This window comes from Ammospiza caudacuta, chromosome 26 (assembly GCF_027887145.1).
Source record: "Ammospiza caudacuta isolate bAmmCau1 chromosome 26, bAmmCau1.pri, whole genome shotgun sequence".
NCBI lineage: Eukaryota > Metazoa > Chordata > Aves > Passeriformes > Passerellidae > Ammospiza > Ammospiza caudacuta.
This window is the reverse complement of record NC_080618.1, coordinates 3,778,356-3,801,877: the sequence shown is the minus strand read 5'-3', so window position 1 is coordinate 3,801,877 and position 23,522 is coordinate 3,778,356. Positions and strand designations below refer to the sequence as shown.

The 23,522-nt window shown below is 47.0% G+C and overlaps 1 protein-coding gene across 1 annotated transcript in view; it reads right to left on the bottom strand.

The window, feature by feature from the left end:
- Positions 1–453: 453 nt before the first annotated feature.
- ENTPD4 (ectonucleoside triphosphate diphosphohydrolase 4) overlaps positions 454–23,522 on the bottom strand; it is a 37,989-nt gene continuing 14,920 nt past the window's right edge. The window contains exons 8-14 of the mRNA XM_058820174.1: positions 22,296–22,355; positions 18,855–18,979; positions 13,112–13,278; positions 10,562–10,874; positions 7,193–7,278; positions 3,829–3,990; positions 454–1,710 (exon numbers count right to left, since the gene is read on the bottom strand). Of these exons, the coding sequence (XP_058676157.1) occupies positions 1,485–1,710; positions 3,829–3,990; positions 7,193–7,278; positions 10,562–10,874; positions 13,112–13,278; positions 18,855–18,979; positions 22,296–22,355 (1,139 nt within the window). The 3' untranslated portion in view covers positions 454–1,484. The remainder of the gene's footprint in view (positions 1,711–3,828; positions 3,991–7,192; positions 7,279–10,561; positions 10,875–13,111; positions 13,279–18,854; positions 18,980–22,295; positions 22,356–23,522) is intronic.

Below are 23,522 nucleotides of genomic sequence, written 5' to 3'. Positions count from 1 at the left end.
CCCTGATTTCATTTTTCCCTGATTTTTTCCTGGTTTTTTCCTCAATTTTATTTTTTTTCTGATTTTTTCCCAGTTTTTTTTCCTGACTTTTTTCCTGATTTTATTTTTTCCAGTTTTTCCTCTGATTTTAACTTTTCCCCAATTTTTTTCTCTGATTTTATTTATTCCCTGACTTTATTTTCTCCAGATTTTCCTTTTTTTTCCCCCTATTTTATTTTTTCCAATTTTTCCCTGATTTCATTTTTTTCTGATTTTTCCCCTGATTTTTTCCCCCTGATTTTTCCCCCTGATTAATTATGATAAAAAATGTATCCAATTCCCCAATAATAAAACAATCCAATTTTCCTGCGTTTTCCCACCTTTTGGAAGTTTTCCAGCTGGAGAATCAACAAATAAAGTTAACAAATAAATTAACAAATAAAATCAACAAATAAAACACCCATACCCCTAAAGTTCATAGAAATCCCACTTTTAATCATGGACAAACTGACTTTCAAGTAAAATCAACAGTTTTAAATAAAATATAAATTACCAGAGGACCTGGAAAGACCCTGTGCACGTTCTTCTCCGCTTTTCCAGTTCTCTTCACATTCCTGGAGTTTCTGGGAGGTCTCTCCACCATTATGGAACAGAAATTTGGGATTCAAAGCAGCGACTGGTGCCACTGGGAGGGTGAAAAAGGAGGAAATCCTTCTCCCTTTTCCAAGGAAAAAAAGGAGGGAGCAGAAGTGATGGAAGCAGTTTTTTATGGAAGCACAGCAGCGGATGTGAGGGATTTTCCTTCTCCATCCCAGGAGTGATTCCAGAAGGGAAAATCACATAAAATATCCTAAAACGGTTTTTTTTTTGTTTATTTTTTCTCCTGCTTTTGTTGTCTGAGACTCCAAAGTGAGAGCAGGGATGGCAATGCTGGAATCCAGCAAGGAAAACCCAAGCTCATTCCAATCCCATTTTCCCATTTCCAATTGAGAAAATCCAAACTCATTCTGGGATTTCAACCTCTCCCAAACATGGGAACTCACTCCATCCCAGGAGTGATTCCAGAAGGGGAAAATCACACAAAATGTCCTAAAAGGGGTTTTTTGTTTATTTTTTCCCTGCTTTTGGAACAACTTCTTGTTGAGACTCCAAAGTGAGAGCAGGGATGGCAATGCAGGAATCCAGCAAGGAAAACCCAAGCTCATTCCAATCCCATTTTCCCATTTCCAACTGAGAAAATCCAAACTCATTCTGGGATTTCAACCTCTCCCAAAGGTGGGAACTCAACTCTGCACACCCTCAAGTGCAACATTCCCAATAAATTCTTTTTTTTTTTTTATTTTTTTGGCATTTTTCCCTCATCACCCCACTCCCCTGGAACTCCCAAGCCTGCCCGGAATTCCCAACTCCCGCTTCTCCAAAAAGGGGCAAAAAAAGGAGGAACCCTGAGGCAAAAATGGCTTTTTTTCTGCGAGTGTGTGTGGGTGAAGGCTGCACCTGGAGCCCTAGGCTGGGATTTTCTGTGGGGGGAGCCCCTCGGGCAGCCACAGGGGCGGGGAGGCGGCGCCGGGCGGGAGCAGCCGGCGGTGGATGCGGCGCAGGCGGAGCAGGTAGAGCAGGATGGAGAGCAGCACCACCAGGAAGCAGGCCAGGAACAGGTAGTGGTTGTAGACGAAGGAGAAGCTCCTCCAGTGGGAGTGAATGCCACGGAAATTCTCCTGCTGGATGTCCCTGGAAGAGAGCAGAGGGACGGCGGGCACGGCTTAGAGGGAAAGTTTCGCTTCCAGCCTGGCGGGAATCAGAGCTCATTGGGTGGAATGATCTATAAAAAGCACAAGTTGAGGCTCAAAAAAGTAAAAGTTGAGGTTCTAAAAACCACAAGTTCCTCTCTCTCAAAGGCTTCTCCCAGATTTTTGAGAGGATGTCCATGGAAAAGAGCAGAGGGACAACGGGCACGACTTAGAGGCAAAGTTCCTCTTCCAACCTGGTGGGAATCAGAGCTCATTGGGTGGAATAAGCTCTAAAAAAGCACAAGATGAGGTTTTAAAATCCACATGTTGACGCTCTAAAAAGCACAAATTCCCATCCTCAAAATCCTCTCCCAAAGGCTTTTCCCAGATTTTTGAGAGGATGTCCCTGGAAAAGAGCAGAGGGACAATGGGCACGACTTAGAGGGAAAGTTCCTCTTCCAACCTGGTGGGAATCAGAGCTCATTGGGTGGAACAGGATCTAAAAAGCACAAGCTGAGGCTCTAAAAATCACAAATTCCCATCCCTAAAATTCCCCTCCCAAAGCCTTTTCCCAGATTTTTGAGAGGATCTCCATGGAAAAGAGCAGAGGGACAATGGGCACATTTTAGAGGCAAAGTTCCACTGCCAACTTGGTGGGAATCAGAGCTCATTTAGTGGAATAAGAAGAAAAGCACAAGTTGAGGCTCTAAAAGCCAGAAATTCCCATCCCAAAATCCTCTCCCAAAGGCTTTTCCCAGATTTTTGAGAGGATGTCCCTGGAAAAGAGCAGAGGGACAATGGGCACAGCTTAGAGGCAAAGTTTCACTTCCAACATGGCAGGAATCAGAGCTCATTGAGTGGAATAAGCTCCAAAAAGCAGAAGCTGAGGCTCTAAAAGCCACAAGTTCCCATCCCCAAAATCCTCTCCCAAAGGCTTTTCCCAGATTTTTGGGAGGATGTCCGTGGAAAAGAGCAGAAACGCTCTGGAGGCAAAATTCCAATTCCAACTGGGCTCACTGTAGGAATCAGAGCCCATTTTGAGGAACAGGATCTAAAAAGCTCTAAAAACCACAAGTTGAGGCTCTAAAAACCACAAGTTCCCATTCCCAAAGTCCTCTCCCAAAGGCTTTTCCCAGATTTTGGACAGAATTTCCCTGGAAAAGAGCAGAATAACAACGGCCATGTCTTAGAGGCAAAGTTCTGCTTCCAACCCGGTGGGAATCAGAGCCCATTAGGTGGAATACACTCCAAAAAGAACAAGTTGAGACCCCAAAAAAGCACAAGTTGAGGCTCTAAAAATCACAAATTCCCATCCCGAAAATTATTCTCCCAAAGACTTTTCCCAGATTCTTGCAAGGATGTCCCTGGAAAAGAGCAGACACGCTTTGGAGGCATAATTCCACTTCCAGCTGGGCTCAGGGCAGGAATCAAGGCCCATTTTGAGGAACAGGATAGAAAAAGCAGAAGTTGAGGCTCTAAAAACCACAAGATGAGGATCTAAAAAGCACAAGCTCCCAACCCCAAAATTGCCCTCCCAAAGGCTTTTCCCAGATTTTTGAGAGGATGTCCCTGGAAAAGAGCAGAGGGACAATGGCCATGTCTAAGAGGCCACGTTCTGCTTCCAACCTGGTGGGAATCAGAGCTCATTGGGTGGAATAAGCTCTAAAAAAGCACAAGTTGAAGCTCTAAAACCACGAGTTCCCATCCCCAATATCCTCTCCCAAAGGCTTTTCCCAGATTTTTGAGAGAATGTCCCTGGAAAAGAGCAGAGGGACAACGGCCACGTCTTAGAGGCAAAAGTCTACTGCCAGATTGGTGGGAATCAGAGCTCGTTTGGGTGGAATAAGCTCTAAACCCACAAGCCGAGGCTCTAAAAGCCACAAATTCTCATTCTCAAAATCCTCTCCCGAAGGCTTTTCCCAGATTTATGAGAGGATATCCCTGGAAAAGAGCAGAGGGACAACAGCCACACTTTGGACACCAAATCCCACTTCCTGCTCTGGGCAGGAATCCAAACCCGTTTTGGGGAGGAGGCTCTAAAAACCCCAATTTAAGGGATCACCACCTCTTCCCACCCCACAATTCCCCTTCCCAGGGCTCTCCCGGGTCCCTGGGGTACCTGAGGGGCAGGAAGCGGGTGCGGTAGAGGATGGCCCCCAGCGTCCACTGCACCTCCTTGTCGTAGACCTGCAGCGCCGTCTTCAGGCTCCCGTAGCTCTCCGGGAAGGAAAAGCCCCGGTGGAAAACCTCGAACATCCAGGCAGACTTAAAGCACTGGAACCTGGGGAGAGCAGTGGGGTCAGCCAGGAAATGTGGGGTCAGCCAGGAAATGTGGGGTGAGCCTGGAAATGTGGACTGAGCCAGGAGAAATGGGATGAGGGACAGTGGGATCAGCCAGGAAATGTGGGATCAGCCAGGAAATGTGGGGTCAGGGACAGTGAGATCGGTCAGGAAACATGGGATCAGCCAGAAAATGTAGGGTCAGCCTGGAAATGTGGGGTGAGTCTGGAAATGTGGGGTCAGCCAGGAGAAATGGGATGAGGGACAGAGGGGTCAGCCTGGAAATGTGGGGTCAGCCAGTAGAAATGTGGACTAAGCCAGGAGAAATGGGATCAGGGACAGTGGGGTCAGCCAGGAAGGGTGGGGTCAGTCAGGAAATGTGGGGTCAGGGAAATGTGGGGTCAGGGACAGTGAGATCAGTCAGGAAACATGGGATCAGCCAGGAAATGTGGGGTCAGCCTGGAAATGTGGGGTCAGCCAGGAAATGTGGGGTGAGCCTGGAAATGTGGACTGAGCCAGGAGATATGGGATCAGGGACAGTGGGATCAGCCAGGAAATGTGGGGTCAGCCAGGAGAAATGGGATGAGGGACAGTGGGGTCAGCCAGGAAATGTGGGGTCCGGGAAATGCGGGATGAGCCCAGAAAAGTGGGATCAGCCAAGGACAGTGGGATCAGTCAGGAAATGTGGGGTCAGCCTGGAATGTGGGATCTGTCAACGATAGTGGGATCGGGCAGGAACAGTGGGATCAGCCAGGAGAAATGGGATTTGGGACTGTGGGGTCAGCCAGGAAGGGTGGGGTCAGGGAAATGTGGGGTCAGTCAGGAAATGTGGGGTCAGGGAAATGTGGGATCAGCCAGGAAAAATGGGATAAGGGACAGTGACATCAAGCAGGGAAAGTGGGATCAGCCAGGAAACAAAGGATCAAGGACAACAGGATCAGGCAGGAAATGTAGGATCAGCCAGGAAAATGGGTTCAGGGACAGTGGGGTCAGCCAGGAGAAATGGGATCAGTCAAGGACAGTGGGATCAGGCAGGAAAAATGGGATCAGGCAGGAAAAATGGGATCAGCCCAGAAAGATGGGATCAGGGACAGTGGGGTCAGTCAGGAAAAGTGGGATCAGCCCAGGAAAATGGGATCAGGGACAGTGGGATCAGCCAGGAAACGTGGAATCAACCAGGAAACAAAGGATCAAGGACAATAGGATCAGGCAGGAAATGTGGGATCAGCCAGGAGAAATGGGATCAGGGACAACAAGATCAGACAGGAAAAGTGGGACCAGCCAGGAAACATGGGATCAGTCAAGGACAGTGGGATCTGGCAGGAACAGTAGGATCAGGAACAGTGGGATCAGCCAGGAAAAAATGGGATCAGGGACAGTGGGATTATGCAGGAAAAATGGGATCAGGCAGGAAATGTGGGATCAGGAACAGAGGGATCAGCCAGGAAAAATGGGATCAGCCAGGAAATGTGGGATCAGGAACAGAGGGATCAGCCAGGAAATGTGGGATCAGGGACAGTGGAGTCAGCCAGGAAAAATGGGATCAGGCAGGAAATGTGGGATCAGGAACAGAGGGATCAGCCAGGAAAAATGGGATCAGCCAGGAAATGTGGGATCAGGCAGGAAACGGGACCGGGGACAGGGGGATCAGTGAAGGAGAACGGGATAAGCTCAGCTCAGTATTACAGCAATTGCAGGGCAGAATGAAACATGGAATTCTCAGCTTTTCCATGTTTTTTTCCCACTTCCAGTGGTCCCATGAAATGGAAAGGCCCTGGCAGTTCTGGGTGGGATTAAGTCAGGAATAGGGCAATCAGTCAGGGAGAATGGGATAAGCTCAGCTCAGCGTCCCAGCGCCCGCAGGGCACAATTAAATCTGGAATTCTCAGCTTTTCCAAGGGATTTTTTTCGCAATTCTCAGGCCTTTCCCAAGTTTTTTTCCCACTCTCAGTGATCCACCAAATGGACAGGCCTGGCAGGAGGAAGTTCCTGGCCAAAGCCCAGCCCAAAGCCCAAAGCCAAGCCCAAAGCCCAAAGCCAAGCCCAAAGCCCAAAGCCAAGCCCAAAGCCCAAAGCCCAGCCCAAAGCCCAGCCCAGCCCAAAGCCCAAAGCCCAAAGCCCAAAGCCCAGCCCAAAGCCCAAAGCCCAAAGCCCAAACCCAGCCCAAAGCCCAGCCCAAAGTCCAGCCCAAAGCCCAGCCCAAAGCCCAAAGCCCAAAGCCCAAAGCCCAAAGCCCAGCCCAGCCCAAAACCCAAAGCCCAGCCCAAAGCCCAAAGGCCAAAGGCCAAAGGCCAAAGGCCAAAGCCCAGCCCAAAGCCCAAAGCTCAGCCCAAAGCCAAGCCCAAAGCCCAGCCCAAAGCCCAAAGCCCAAAGCCCAAAGCCCAAAGCCCAGCCCAAAGCCCAAAGCCCAGCCCAAAACCCAAAGCTCAGCCCAAAGCCCAAAGCCCAGCCCAAAGCCCAAAGCTCAGCCCCAGCCCAAAGCCCAGCCCAAAGCCCAGCCCAAAGCCCAAAGCCCAGCCCAAAGCCCAGCCCAAAGCCCAAAGCCCAGCCCAAAGCCCAGCCCAAAGCCCAAACCCAGCCCAAAGCCCAGCCCAAAGCCCAAAGCCCAGCCCAAAGCCAAGCCCAAAGCCCAAAGCCCAAACCCAGCCCAAAGCCCAGCCCAAAGCCCAGCCCAAAGCCCAAAGCCCAAAGCCCAGCCCAAAGCCCAGCCCAAAGCCCAAAGCCCAAAGCCCAGCCCAAAGCCCAAAGCCCAAAGCCCAAAGCCAAGCCCAAAGCCCAAAGCCCAGCCCAAAGCCCAGCCCAAAGCCCAAAGCCCAAAGCCCAGCCCAAAGCCCAGCCCAAAGCCCAGCCCAGCCCAAAGCCCAAAGCCCAGCCCAAAGCCCAGCCCAAAGCCCAAAGCCCAGCCCAAAGCCCAGCCCAAAGCCCAAAGCCCAGCCCAAAGCCCAGCCCAGCCCAAAGCCCAAAGCCCAAAGCCCAAAGCCCAAAGCCCAGCCCAAAGCCCAACCCAAAGCCCAAAGCCCAACCCAAAGCCCAAAGCCCAGCCCAAAGCCCAAAGCCCAAAGCCCAAAGCCCAGCCCAAAGCCCAAAGCCCAGCCCAAAGCCCAAAGGCCAAAGGCCAAAGCCCAAAGCCCAAAGCCCAGCCCAAAGCCCAGCCCAAAGCCCAAAGCCCAGCCCAAAGCCCAGCCCAACCCCACCCCGCTCACTTGAGCCGGTGCAGATCCGCGTGGGGCGCGTAGAGGCCGCGCTCGAAGCGTTCCCGCAGCACCGACCACCGGGTGGCACAATAATCCTGCAGGGAATCAAAAAATGGGGAAAAGGGAATGATCCCAGCACTCCTCCCGCCCGGAGAAGGAAAATCCCACCTGAAAAATTCATCTGAAACAGCAAAAACCAAAAAGTAACAGCGGATTGCAGTGCCCGTGAGGAAAATCGCAAATTTTGTGGGAATATTTTGATCTACATTTGGAATTTGGGGTGGAATTAATGTTAAACTCTCTGGGAATATCCAGGATCCCAAATTTCATGGGAATATTTTGATGCACACTTGGAATTTGGGGTGGAATTAATGTTCAACTCTTGGAATTTGGAGTGGAATTTATGTTCAACTCTCTGAGAATATTCAGGATCCCAAATTTCATGGGAATATTATGACCCACATTTGGAATTTGGAATTAATGTTAAACTCTTGGAATTTAGGGTGGAATTAATATTAAACTCTCTGGGAATATCCAGCAAGGAAAATTCCAAGTTTCATGGGAATATTTTGATCCACATTTGGAATTTGGGATGGAATTCATGTTAAGCTCTTGGAATCTGGAGAGGAATTAATGTTAAACTCTCTGGGAATATCCAGGATCCCAAATTTCATGGGAATATTTTGATCCACATTTGAAATTTGGGAATTAATGTTCAATTCTTAGAATTTGGGGTGGAATTAATGTTCAACTCTTGGAATTTGGAGTGGAATTAATGTTCAACTCTTTGGAAATATCCAGTCAGGCAAATCCCAAATTTCATGGGAATGTTTTGATCCCCACTTAGAATTTGGGGTGGAATGAAATTCAACTCTCAGGGAATATCCAGGATCCCAAATTTCATGGGAATATTTTAATCCACATTTAGAATTTGGCATGGAATTAATGTTCAACTCTTGGAATCTGAGGTGGAATTAATGTGAAACTCTTTGGGAATATTCAGCAAGGAAAATCCCAAAATATTCTGTGGGAATATTTTGATCCACATTTGGAATTTGGGGTGGAATTAATGTTGAACTCTCTGGGAATATCCAGGATCCCAAATTTCACAGGAATATTTTAATCCACACATGGAATTTGGGGCAGAATTAATGTTCAACTCTTGGAGGTTGGGGTGGAATTAATGTTAAACTCTGGGAATATCCAGTCAGGCAAATCCCAAATTTTATGGGAATGTTTTGATCCACATTTGAAATTTTGGGTGGAATTAATGTTCAACTCTTGGGATTTGGGATAGAGTTAATGTTAAACTCTCTGGGAATATCCAGTAAGGAAAATCCCAAATTTTGTGGGAATATTTTGATCCACACTTGGAATCTGGGATGGAATTAATGTCAAACTCTCTGGAAATATCCAGGATCCCAAATTTCATGGGAATATTTTGATCCACATTTGAAATTTGGGAATTAATGTTCAATTCTTAGAATTTGGGGTGGAATTAATGTTCAACTCTTGGAATTTGGAGTGGAATTAATGTTCAACTCTCTGGGAACATCCAAGATCCCAAATTTCACAGGAATATTTTAATCCACACATGGAATTTGGGGCAGAATTAATGTTCAACTCTTGGGATTTGGAGTGGAATTAATGTTAAACTCTCTGGGAACATCCAGTAAGGAAAATCCCAGATTTTGTGGGAATATTTTGATGCACATTTGGAATTTGTGGTGGAATTAAAGTTCAGCTCTTGGAATTTGGAGTGGAATTAATGTTCAATTCTCAGGGAATATCCAGGATCCCAAATTTCATGGGAATATTTTGACCTACATTTGGAATTTGGAATTAATGTTCAACTCTTGGAATTTGGGGTGGAATTAATGTTAAAACTCTCTGGGAATATCCAGGATTCCAAATTTCATGGGAATATTTTAATCCACATTTGGAATTTGGGGTGGAATTAATGTTCAACTCTCTGGGAATATCCAAGATCCCAAATTTCACAGGAATATTTTGACCTACATTTGAAATTAATGTTCAACTCTTGGAATTTGGGGTGGAATTGATGTTCCACTCTCTGGGAATATCCAGGATCTCAAATTTTCAGGGAATATTTTGATCCACATTTGGAATTTGGGGTGGAACTAATGTTCAACTCTCAGGGAATATCCAGTAAGGCAAATCTCAAATTTCATGGGAATATTTTGATTCACACTTCAAATCTGGGGTGGAATTAAAGTTCAACTCTTGGAATTTGGGGTGGAATTCATGTTAAACTCTTGCAATTTGGGGTGGAATTCATGTTAAAACTCTCTGGGAATATCCAGGATTCCAAATTTCATGGGAATATTTTAATCCACATTTGGAATTTGGGGTGGAATTAACGTTAAACTCTCTGGGAATATGCAGTCAGGCAAATCTCAAATTTTGTGGGAATATTCTGATCCACACAAAGATATTTGCTGCAGGACTTTGGGAACAAAATCCTTGAGGATGTTATAGATTAGGAATTGATCCCTTTTTTCCCCTGCGCAGCTTTAGTGAATTTATGAATTTAGGATCTCTTTAAGCAATGCTTTGCCTCATGACTTTGGGAATCAAATCCTTATGGAGAGATGTTCTAAATTAGAAATTTATGCCTGTTTTTTCATCTGTGCAGCTTCAGCAAATTTATGAATTTAGGGTCTCTTAAGGCAATGTTTTCCTGCAGGACTGTGGGAATCAAACCCTCATGGGAGCTGTTCTGAGTCAGACCCGATCCCGTTTCCCCACCTGTGCAGCTTCAGTGAATTTATGAATTTGGGATCTCTTAAGGCGATGATTTTCTGCAAGACTTTGGGAACAAAATCCTTATGGAGAGATGTTATTAATTACAAATTTGTGCCTGTTTTTTCACCTGTGAAACTTTAGTGAAATTATGAATTTAGGGTCTCTTAAGCCAATGTTCTTCTGCAGGACTGTGGGAATCAAACCCTCATGGAAGCCATTCTGAGTTCAACCCAATCCCATTTCCCCACCTGTGCAGCTCTGGTGAATTTATGAACGTGAGATCTCTTAAGGAAGAGTTTTCCTGCAGAACTTGGGGGATCAATCCCTCATGAGAGCTGTTCTGAGTTAGACCTGACCCCGTTTCCCCACCTGCGCAGCTTCAGTGAATTCATGAATTTAGGATCTCTTAAAGCAAAGTTTTTCTGCAGGATTTAGGGAATCAAACCCTTATGGAGAGCTGTTCTAAATTAGGAATTGATCCCCTTTTACACTTGTGCAGCTTTGGTGAATTTATCAATTTAGGGTCTCTTAAGGCAACGCTTTCCTGCAGGACCGTGGGACTCAAACCCTCACGGAGGCCGTTCTGAGTCAGCCCTGTCCCCATTTCCCCACCTGTGCAGCCTTGGTGAACCGGGCCGCGCTGTAGTCGCCGCCCATGCGCAGCACGTCCTCGGTGCAGTAGTAGAACTCGGAGAAGCCGTAGAACTCGCTGCTCTGCAGGTGCAGGGGGGGCTGCGAGACGCCGTTCAGGGAGCTCCCGGTGCCGTTGGTTCGGTTCAGCAGCGGCCGCAGCCGCTCCCGGCACAGCTGGAAGTCGCCGGTGCCGCGCAGCTGCAGCCGCAGCCCCCGGTGCCGCAGCTCGTCCTGCGCGTCCCGCGGCAGGCACGGGTCCGGGATGGGGGCCTGAGGGCTCAGCCCAGCCTGCCTGCAGAGAGATCGGCAAAGTCTGGCTCAGCAAGGCCTGGCTCAGCAAAGCCTGGCTCAGCAAGGCCTGGCTCAGCAAAGCCTGGCTCAGCAAGGCCTGGCTCAGCAAGGCCTGGCTCAGCAAAGCCTGGCTCAGCAAAGCCTGGCTCAGCAAGGCCTGGATCAGCAAGGCCTGGCTCAGCAAGGCCTGGCTCAGCAAAGCCTGGCTCAGCAAGGCCTGGCTCAGCAAGGCCTGGCTCAGCAAAGCCTGGCTCAGCAAAGCCTGGCTCAGCAAGGCCTGGATCAGCAAGGCCTGGCTCAGCAAAGCCTGGCTCAGCAAGGCCTGGCTCAGCTCAGCCCAGTGCCGCAGCTCATCCTGCATGTCCCGCGGCAGGCACGGGGCCGGGATGGGGACCTGAGGGCTCTGCCTGGGGAGAGATTGGCAAAGCCTGGCTCAGCAAGGCCCAGCTCAACCCAGCCAGGCCTGCCTGGGACAGGGAGAGAGATCAGCTAGGCCCAGCTCAGCCCAACCTGCCTGGGGAGAGAGATCAGCAAAGTCTGGCTCAGCAAGGCCTGACTCAGTTCAGCCCGGCCTGCCTAGGAAGAGAGATTGATAAAGCCCAGCTCAGCAAAGCCTGGCTCAGCAAGGCCTGCCTGGGACAGGGAGAGAGATCAGCCAGGCCCAGCTCAGCCTGCCCACCGTGGGATAGGCAAAGAGATCAGCTAAGCCCAGCTCAGCAAGGCCTAGCTCAGCCTGGTCTGCCTGGGACGGGGAGAGAGATCAGCCAGGCCCAGCCTGCCTGCCCAGCAGCCTGGGGGACAGACTGAGCTCAGCTGGCCTCGGGCACTCCCAGGGATGGAGCAGCCACAGCTGCTCTGGGAATTCCATCCCAGCCTTTCACCACCCTCATATTGGGAATTCTTCCATAAATCCAACCTAAATTTCACTTCTTCAGCTGACTCCAATTCCTCCCCACTTCCCAGATTTTCCCTTCCCACACCAGACATGCCTTGATCTCTCCACACAATGTCCAGGATCATTCCCACCTTTCCAGGACCACCATCCACCACCCCAGGCTGCTCCAAGCTGACCTTGTACACTCCCAGGGATGGAGCAGCCACAACTTCTCTGGGAATTCCATCCCAGCCTTTCACCACCCTCATATTGGGAATTCCTTCCTGAAATCCAACCCAAACTTCCACTTTTTCAGCTGACTCCAACTCCTGAGGAGGAATCCCTCTCCACCTCCCAGATTTTCCCTTCCCACACAACACCCAGGATCATTCCCACCTTTCCAGGACCCCAGGCAGCTCCAGGCTGATCCTCCCAGGGATGGAGCAGCCACAGCTTCTCTGGGAATTCCATCCCAGCCTTTCACCACTCCCATACTGGGAATTCCTTCCATAAATCCAATCTACTCCCCTCACACACTGGAAGTTCCATGGTCTCTCCACACAACATCCAGGATCATTCCCACCTTTCCAGGACCCCAGGCAGCTCCAGGCTGATCCTCCCAGGGATGGAGCAGCCACAACTTCTCTGGGAATTCCATCCCAGCCTTTCACCACCCTCATATTGGGAATTCCTTCCTGAAATGCAGCCTAAACTTCAGTTTGACCCAATGCTCCAACTCCTGAGGGGAATTCCTCTCCACTTCCCAGATTTTCCATTCCCACATTGGAAGTGCTGTGATCTCTTCACATAACATCCAGGATCATTCCCACCTTTCCAGGACCCCAGGCTGCTCCAGGCTGGTCCTCCCAGGGATGGAGCAGCCACAACTTCTCTGGGAATTCCATCCCAGCCTTTCACCACTCCCATACTGGGAATTCCTTCCTGAAATCCAACCTAAACCTCAGTTCGACCCCATACTCCAATTCCTGAAGGGGAATCCATCTCCACTTCCCAGATTTTCCATTCCCACATTGGAAGTGCTGTGATCTCTTCACATAACACCCAGGATCATTCCCACCTTTCCAGGACCCCAGGCTGCTCCAGGCTGGTCCTCCCAGGGATGGAGCAGCCACAACTTCTCTGGGAATTCCATCCCAGCCTTTCACCACTCCCATATTGGGAATTCCTTCCTGAAATCCAACCTAAACCTCAGTTCGACCCCATACTCCAATTCCTGAAGGGGAATCCATCTCCATTTCCCAGATTTTCCCTTCCCACACAACAGCCAGGACCATTCCCACCTTTCCAGCTCCAGGCTGTCCCTCCCAGGGGTGGAGCATTCCTCATGCCATGGATGCCTGTACCTGTTCCTGAGCAGGCTGCTGGAGAACAGGCTCTCCTCGTAGCGCCGGCGCGCGGCGTTGCCGCCGAAGCCCAGGAAGGTGGCCACGTACACGCGGTACACGTGCTCCGTCTGGTGGGCGTCACAGCCCAGGTTCACCTCGGCCAGCAGGCCCTTGGCCACCTCCTCCTGCAGCAGCAAAATTGGGGATCACTGCCATGCTCCTGATCCCAAAACGAACTTTTTTGGGATGTCTTGGACAGCTTTGATTTCAGCCGTTTCTTTCGTGTTTTCCTGTCTGTGCTTGCTGCATCCTGATCCAGCAAAATCAGGGATCACGGGGACGGTCCTGATGCCAAAATGAATTTTTTGGGATGTCTCAGACACCTCTAATTTCACCCAACTCTTTCATGCTTTCCTCTCCTGTCTGTGCTTCCTGCACTCTGGATAAAGGATATTCCCACAGGATTATGGAGGTTATTGGTTGGAAAAGATCTTGAAGATCATCAATCCAACAGTGAAATCAGGAATCATTGGGATGGTTCTGATCCTAAAAGCAATTTTTGGGATGTCTTGGACACCATTAATTTCACCCATCTCTTTAGTGCTTTCCTGTCTGTGCTTGCTGCACTCCGGATAAAGGATATTCCCACAGGACCATGGAAGTGTTCTGCTGGGAAAAGATCTTGAAGATCATCAATCCAACAGCAAAATCAGGAATCATTGGGATGGTCCTGATCCGAAAATGAATTTTTTTTGATGTCTTGGACACCTCTAATTTCATCCATTTCTTTAGTGCTTTCCTCTCCTGTCCGTGTGTCCTGTGTTCTGGATAATGGATATTCCCACAGGATTGTGGAGGTTATTGGTTGGAAAAGATCTGGAAGATCTTAAAGATCATCAATCCAACAGTCCTGAAGAGCCACATCTGTGGTTTTAGGATGTTCCCAGGATATCTGGATATTCCCACAGGATGGTGGAGCTGATCTGCTTGGAAAAGATCCTGAAGATCTTGAAGATCATCAATCCAACAGCAAAATCAGGAATCACTTGGGATGGTCCTGACCCAAAAATGAATTTTTGGGATGTCTTGGACACCTCTAATTTCACCCATCTGTTTAGTGCTTTCCTGTCTGTGCCTCCTGCCTGATCCAGCAAAATCAGAAATTACTGGGATGATCCTGACCCAAAAATGAACTTTTCGGGGATATCTTGGAGATTTCTAATTTCACCCATCTCTTTAGTGCTTTCCTCTCCTGTCTGTGCTCCCTGCACTCTGGATAAAGGATGTTCCCACAGGATTATGGAGGTGATCTGCTTGGAAAAGATCTTGAAGATCATCAATCCAACAGCAAAATCAGGAATCACTGGGATGGTCCTGATCTGAAAATGAATTTTTTGGGACATTTTGGACACCTTAAGTTCACCCCTCATCCATCTCTTTAGTGCTTTCCTCTCCTGTCTGTGCTGCCTGCACAGATATTCCCATGGGATTGTGGAGGTGACCTGCTTGGAAAAGATCGTGAAGATCTTAAAGATCATCAATCCAACTGCAAAATCAGGAATCATTGCGATGATCCTGATCCAAAAATGAATTTTTTTTTGATATCTTGGACACCCCTAATTTCACCCATCTCTTCCCCATCATGGATGTGTTCTGCTGGGAAAGGATCTTGAAGATCATCAATCCAACAGCAAAATCAGGAATCATTGGGATGGTTCTGATCCAAAAATGAATTTTTTTTGATATCTTGGACACCTCTAATTTCACCCATCTCTTTCTTCCCCATCATGGATGTGTTCTGCTGGGAAAAGATCTTGAAGATCGTCAATCCAACAGCAAAATCAGGAATCATTGAGATGGTTCTGATCCTAAAATGAACTTTTCTGGATGTCTTGGACACTTCTAATTTCACCCCTCACCCATCTCTTCTGTGCTTTCCTCTCCTGCCTGGGCTTCCTGCACTCTGGATAAAGGATATTCCCACGGGATCATGGAGGTGATGTGGTTGGAAAAGATCTTGAAGATCATAAAGATCATCAATCCAAGAGTCCTGAAGAGCCACATCCATGGTTTTGGGTTATTCCCAGGATATCTGGATATTCCCATGGGATTGTGGAGGTGCTCTCGTTGGAAAAGATCTTGAAGATCGTCAATCCAACTGCAAAATCAGGAATCATTGCGATGATCCTGACCCAAAAATGAATTTTTTTTGATATCTTGGACACCTCTAATTTCACCCATCTCTTTCTTCCCCATCATGGATGTGTTCTGCTGGGAAAAGATCTTGAAGATCGTCAATCCAACAGCAAAATCAGGAATCATTGGGATGGTTCTGATCCAAAAATGAACTTTTCTGGATGTCTTAGGTGATGTGGTTGGAAAAGATCTTGAAGATCATAAAGATCATCAATCCAAGAGTCCTGAAGAGCCACATCCATGGTTTTGGGATATTCCCAGGAATGAGAACTCCACTCTGCCCTGGGCAGATTTCCCAATGCTTTCCAGCCCTTTATAATCCGAATATTTCAGGAGTTTTCCTCAGGGATGATCATCTCCCACATTATTTGGAAAATCCAAGATTATTTCAGAGGGAGAGCAAAACGGAGGAATTTTCCTTGGGAATTATCATCTCTCTCATATTTTTTGTTAAAAAATAGAATTACTCCATAGGAAGTGCAAAAAAAAAAAAAAGGAGTTTTCCTTGGGAATTATCATCTTTCCCATTTTATTTGCGGAATCCAAGATTATTTCATAAGGAGAGCAAAATTGAGGAGTTTTCCTTGGGAATTATCATATTTCCCATTTTATTTGGAAAATCCAAGATTACTTCACAGGGAAAGAGAAAAAAAAAAAAGAACTTTTCCTTGCTAATGATTGTCCCTCCCATTTTATTTGGAAAATCCAAGATTATTTCAGAGAGGGAACAAAAAAAAAAAAAGAGTTTTTTTTTGGGAAGGATCACTTCCCACATCATTTTGACAAAGATCACTTCACAGGGACAGCAAAATCTGGAATTTCAGATCCCTGGCCCTGCAAAGCCCAGGAATTGCTTCTGAGGAGCCTGGAATTTTCCTCTCCCATGGAAAAATGTGGATTGTGGCTGCTGAATTCAGTGCTTCACTTCCTCCCCTCTCATTCTTGATTCCCAGGACAGATTCCATGACCAAAATTCCCATTTTATATCCATTTATGCTCAGATAAAACCACCCCACAGGCAGGAATTTTCATCCCTGTTTTCCCAGCTGATATTTGACTGGATCTGCTCTGGAGCTGAATGTCCAGATTTTAATAATTCCATTCCAAATCAATTAATTCCATTCCAAATTAATAATTCCATTCCAAATTAATAATTCCATTCCTTTCTAAATCATTTCTGTTAATTAAAATGGAGGAATTGGGGAATTAATTAGGGAAACATCATCCCACAGGATTTAAAAACTCAATTTATCCATTATTAGAACAGAGCCAAATGTGGGGATTTGATGCTGTTTTTCCTTTAGATTATTCTCAATTAATTTCAGCTTGAAAAATTCAGGAATTTCTCCAGAACTCAGTGAAATTGGAGCAATTTATGATCAGTTTGGGACAAAGCAATTCTGTGATATAATTCCATTTCTCCCAAAAATTAAAGGAAAAAGCCATTTTCATGGAAGGCTTTTTATGGGAACCACCAAGAATTTTTGGGTTTTAAGCTCCAGGATGCAAATTTTGGCATTTAAGGGATTTTAAATTGTCCAGGAAGATTAAAAACGAAGGATTGATGCAGGGTTTGAGTGATGGGAATGAAAAAAACCAAATTCTTTTGGGGATGGGATGGGATGGGATGGGATGGGATGGGATGGGGTGGGATGGGATGGGACCCATGAGATGGGATGGGATCCATGGGACTGATGGGATGGGATGAAATCCATGGGATGGGATGGAATCCATGCGACCCATGAGATGGAATGGGATGGGATGGGATGGGATGGGATCCATGGGACCCATGAGATGGAATGGGATGGGATGGGATCCATGAGACGGGATGGGATAAATGGGATGGGATGGGATGGGATGGGATGGGATGGGATGGGATGGGATGGGATGGGATGGATGGGATGGGATGGATGGGATGGGATCCATGAGATGGGACAGGATGGGATCCATGGGACGGGTGGGATGAGATGGGATCCATGGGATGGGATGGAATCCATGGGACCCATGAGATGGAATGGGATGGGATGGGATGGGATCCATGGGATGGGATGGGATGAGATGGGATGGGATGGGATCCATGGGATGGGATGGGATCCATGAGATGGGACAGGATGGGATGGATGGGATGGGATGGGATGGGGTGGGATGGGATAGGATCCATGGGATGGGATGGAATCCATGGGACCCATGAGATGGAATGGGATGGGATGGGATGGGATCCATGAGACGGGATAGGATCCATGGGATGGGATCCATGGGATGGGATCCATGGGATGGGATGGGATGGGGTGGGATGGGATGGGATCCATGGGATGGGATGGGATTGGATGGGATGGGACCCATGAGATGGGATGGGATCCATGGGACCCATGAGATGGAATGGGATGGGATGAGATGGGATCCATGAGACGGGATAGGATCCATGGGATGGGATGGGATGGGATGGGATGGAATGGGATGGGATGGGATGGGATGGGATGGGATGGGATGGGATGGCACCCACGAGATGGGATGGGATCCATGGGACTGATGGGATGGGATCCATGGGATGGGATGGGATGGGATCCATGGGATGGGATGGGGTGGGATTGGATGGGATGGGACTCATGAGATGGGATGGGATGAGATGGGATCCATGGGATGGAATGGGATCCATGGGACCCATGAGATGGAATGGGATGGGATGGGATGGGATGCATGAGACGGGATAGGATCCATGGGATGGGATGGGATGGATGGGATGGGATCCATGGGATGGGATGGGACCCATGAGATGGGACAGGATGGGATCCATGGGACTGATGGGATGGGATGAAATCCATGGGACCCATGAGATGGGATGGATGGGATGGGATGGGATGAGATGGGATGGGATGGATGGGATCCATGAGATGGGATAGGATGGATGGGATGGGATGGATGGGATGGGATGGGACCCATGAGATGGGACAGGATGGGATCCACGGGACAGATGGGATGGGATGGGATCCATGGGATTGGATGGGATGGGACTCATGAGATGGAATGGGATCCATGGGACTGATGGGATGGGATGGAATCCATGGGACCCATGAGATGGAATGGGATGGGATGAGATGGGATCCATGAGACGGGATAGGATCCATGGGATGGGATGGGATGGGGTGGGATGGGATGGGATGGGACCCATGGGATGGGATGGGACCCATGAGATGGGACAGGATGGGATCCATGGGATGGATGGGATGGGATGGATGGGATGGGGTGGGATGGGATCCATGGGATGGGATGGGGTGGGATGGGATGGGGTGGGACGGGACTCATGAGATGGGATGGGATCCATGGGACTGATGGGATGGGATGGAATCCATGGGACCCATGAGATGGGATGGGATGGGATGGGATGGGATGGGATCCATGAGACGGGATAGGATCCATGGGATGGGATGGGATGGGGTGGGATGGGATGGGATGGGGTGGGATGGGATGGGATGGGATGGGATGGGATGGAAGACTCCAAAGGATGGGAAAGAAAGGAAAAGGAGCCAAAATGAGCCCTGGAAGGGGGAGGCAAGGCAAGGCTTACACTTTGGGGCACCTCGTAGGCGATCTGTGTGGAGACCCCGCCCATGTCCAGGATCCCCACGGTTCTCTTGCGGAAAATGGGATCGTGGTGCTCGCTGCCAGGGACCTCCACCACAGCTTCATCCTCTGGGAAAAACGGGAAAAATTCATGGGAAATAGGTTAAAATCAATGGGAAACACAGAAAAATCCATGGAAATTAAGTCAAAATCAATAGGAAACACAGAAAAATCCACGGGAATAGGTTAAAATCAATGGGAAACACAGAAAAATCCATGGGAATAGGTTAAAATCAATGGAAAACACAAAAAATCCATGGGAATAGGTTAAAATCAATGGAAAACACAGAAAAATCCATGGAAATTAAGTTAAAATCAATGGGAAATAGAGAAAAATCCATGGGAATAGGTTAAAATCAATGGGAAACACAGAAAAATCCATTGAAATGAAGATAAAATCAATAGGAAACACAGAAAATCCATGGGAATAGGTTAAAATCAATGGGAAACAGAAAAATCCATGGGAATAGGTTAAAATCAATGGGAACACAGAAAATCCATGGAAATTAAGTTAAAATCAATGGAAACACAGAAAATCCATGGAAATTAAGTTAAAATCAATGGGAAACACAGAAAAATCCATGGAAATTAAGACAAAATCAATGGGAAACACAGAAAAATCCATGGAAATAGGTTAAAATCAATGGGAAACACAGAAAAATCCATGGAAATTAACATAAAATCAATGGGAAACACAGAAAAATCCATGGAAATTAACATAAAATCAATGGGAAACACAGAAAAATCCATGGGAATAGGTTAAAATCAATGGAAACATAGAAAAATCCATGGAAATTAAGTTAAAATCAATGGGAAACACAGAAAAATCCATGGGAATAGGTTAAAATCAATGGGAAACACAATGATTTCCATTGGGGAAAATCAATTTCCATTTTTCCATTGATTTCCATTTCCACAGGGCAAAAATTAGTGGGAAAAATCAATGGGAAACTGGGAAAATCCCTGTGATCACTGACATGGACCTGCACCTCCACCACGGCCTCATCCTCTGGGAAAACATGGGAAAAGTCAATGGGAAAAATGGGGAAAATCAATGGGATACAGGAAAAAAATCAATGGGAAATAGGTTAAAAATCCCTGTGCTTGCTCCCTGGGACCTGCACTTCCACCACAGCTTCATCCTCTGGGAAACACAGAAACATCAATGGGAAAATGGGAAAAATCCATGGGAAAATGGGAAAAACCAATGGGAAATAGGTCACAATCCCTGCACTCAGTGCCCAAGATCTGCACCTCCACCACAGCTCCATCCTTTGAGAAAAACATGGGAAATGGAAAAATCAGTGAGAAATAGGGAAAATCAGTGGAAAATAGGGGGAAATCCCTGGAAATAGAGAAAAATCCAAGGGAAACTGGGAAAAATCAATGGGAAACTGGGAAAAATCAATGGGAAAATGGGAAAAAGCAATGGGAAACTGGGAAAATCCCTGTGATCACTGCCTGGGACCTGCACCTCCACCACGGCCTCATCTTCTGGGAAAACATGGGAAAACTCAGTGGGAAAGTGGGAAAAATCAATGGAAAAAATTATTTTCCATTGGGGAAAATCAATTTCCATTTTTCCACTGATTTCCATTTCCCCAGGGCAAAAATTAGTGGGAAAAATCAATGGGAAATAGGGAAAAATCCCTGTGATCACTGACATGGACCTGCACCTCCACCACGGCCTCATCCTCTAGGAAAACATGGGAAAAGTCAATGGGAAAAATGGGAAAAATCAATGGGATACAGGAAAAAAATCAATGGGAAATAGGTTAAAAATCCCTGTGCTTGCTCCCTGGGACCTGCACTTCCACCACAGCTTCATCCTCTGGGAAACACAGAAACATCAATGGGAAAAATCCATGGGAAAATGGGAAAAATCCCTGGGAAACTGGGAAAAACCAATGGAAAAAATTATTTTCCATTGGAGAAAATCAATTTCCACTTTTCCATTGATTTCTATTTCCACAGGGCAACAATTAGTGGGAAACTGGGAAAAATCATTTTGCTCACTGCCCAGGACCTGCACCTCCACCACGGCCTCGTCCTCGGGGAAAAATGGGAAAAGTCAATGGGAAAAATGGGAAAAATCCATGGGAAAATGGGAAAAATCAGTGGGAAAATGGGAAAAATCCCTGGGAAAATGGGAAAAATCAGTGGGAAAATGGGAAAAATCCCTGGGGAAATGGGAAAAATCAGTGGGAAAATGGGAAAAATCCCTGGGAAAATGGGAAAAATCAGTGGGAAAATGGGAAAAATCCCTGGGGAAATGGGAAAAATCAGTGGGAAAATGGGAAAAATCCCTGGGGAAATGGGAAAAATCCCTGGGGAAATGGGAAAAATCAGTGGGACACAGGGAAAACTCCGGGGATCCAGGCAGGGAGGAGCTGCTGCGTGTGGCTGTCACAGCTCCAGGTGGGAGTGGAGCCAGCCCAACCCTGCAGCAGCTGCCAACATCTGGCTGGAACTGCTTCCCAACATCTGGAAATGGAAGTCCCATGGCTGGAACTGCAACTCCTATGGCTGGAACTGCATCCCAACATCTGGAAATTCAATTCCCATGGGCGGAATTGCTTCCCAACATCTGGAAATTCAATTTCCATGGCTGGAACTGCTTCCCAACATCTGGAAACGCAACTGCCATGGCTGGAATTGCATCTCAACATCTGGAAATTCAATTCCTATGGCTGGAATTGCATCCCAACATCTGGAAGTGCAACTCCTATGGCTGGAATTGCTTCCCAACATCTGGAAGTGCAATTCCCATGGCTGGAATTGCATCTCAACATCTGGCTGGAACTGCATCCCAACATCTGGCAATGCAATTCCCATGGCTGGAACTGCATCCCAACATCTGGCAATGCAATTCCCATGGCTGGAACTGCATCCCAACATCTGGAAGTGGAACTCCCATGGCTGGAATTACATTACAACATCTGGAAATACAATTCCCATGGGTGGAACTGCACTTCAACATCTGGAAGTGCAACTGCCATGGCTGGAATTGGATCCCAACATCTGGCTGGAATTGCATCCCAACATCTGGAAATTCAATTCCCATGGCTGGAACTGCATCGCAACATCTGGCTGGAACTGCATCCCAACATCTGGCAATGCAATTCCCATGGCTGGAACTGCTTCCCAACATCTGGCTGGAACTGCATCCCAACATCTGGAAATTCAATTCCTATGGCTGGAATTGCATCCCAACATCTGGCAATTCAATTCCCATGGCTGGAACTGCACCCCAACATCTGGAAGTGCAACTCCCATGGGCGGAATTGCATCCCAACATCTGGAAATTCAATTCCCATGGGCGGAACTGCATCCCAACATCTGGAATTGCAGCCCCTGGAGCCCCCAGCCCCCCTCGGATCCTCACCATCGTCCGTGTGCTCGAATCTCCCGAGGACAAAGTTGATCCCAATCCATGCATAGACTCCTGCAGGAGGAAATGAAACACATCTGGAACTCCAGGAACCGCTGGATGGTGAATTTAAAAGCAGATTGAAACATTTCATTTGTTGCTGATTTTTATTTTAGAAAATCATACAAGTTAAACATTCCTGGGAAATCCTTAATTGCTGAGAATCCTTCCTGGGAAATCATCAATTCCATCAGGGATTCCTGATGATTTTCCCCTCTCCCAGGTCAATACCATGACAAAATTCCTGGCTGAATGAATTAAACACACTTTGATGCGTGAAATCCAGGAAAGAATTGAAGGGAATGAAATCTGAAAGGGATTTGAAGGTTCTGGTGATCAAACCAAAATATCTCTGCTTTTAAATCTTCTCATCCTGCAAAGTTCCTTCCATCAGGAATGTTGGGATTTATCCTTCCCTCCCTCTAGAGGAAATGGATTCAGTGCCATTCCATTTTCAGGGAGAATCAGCAAAGATTTGGCCAATCAGGATTTGAAAATGCAACAAAACCACCCCAAACCTTCCCTTGAAATTCCTAAATATTTTCCAGTAATAAAAATATCCCAAAGCATCCCTTTGAAAGCCTAAATATTTTCCAGATTCAATTCCAGTGATTTTTCAGGGATACTCAGCAAACATTTGGCCAATCAGGATTTGAAAAAGCAACAAAAACACCCCAAGTATTCCCTTGGAAATCCCAAATATTTTCCAGATTCAGTTCCATTGGAAGAAATCCTCAACATTTCCCAGATTGAATTCCAGTAAATTTTCAGGGATAATCAGGAAATATCTGGCCCATCATGAGGCCAGAGGAACAAAGAAATATTCTTTTTCTGAGGAATGGAGGTTCTCAAGCACAGCAGGATTTGAAAAAGCAACCAAAATTCCCTAAATCATCTATCTCTTGGAAATCCCCAATATTTTCTAGATTCAATTCCATTAGAAGAAATCCTAAATATTTTCCAGATTCAATTCCAGTAATTTTTCAGGGATAATCAGCAAACATTTGGCCAATCAGGATTTGAAAAAGCAACAAAAACACCCCAAGTATTCCCTTGGAAACCCCAAATATTTTCCAGATTCAATTCCATTAAAGGAAATCCTAAATATTTCCCAGATTGAATTCCAGTAATTTTCAGCAAATATCTGGCCCATCATGAGGCCAGAGGAACAAAGGAATATTC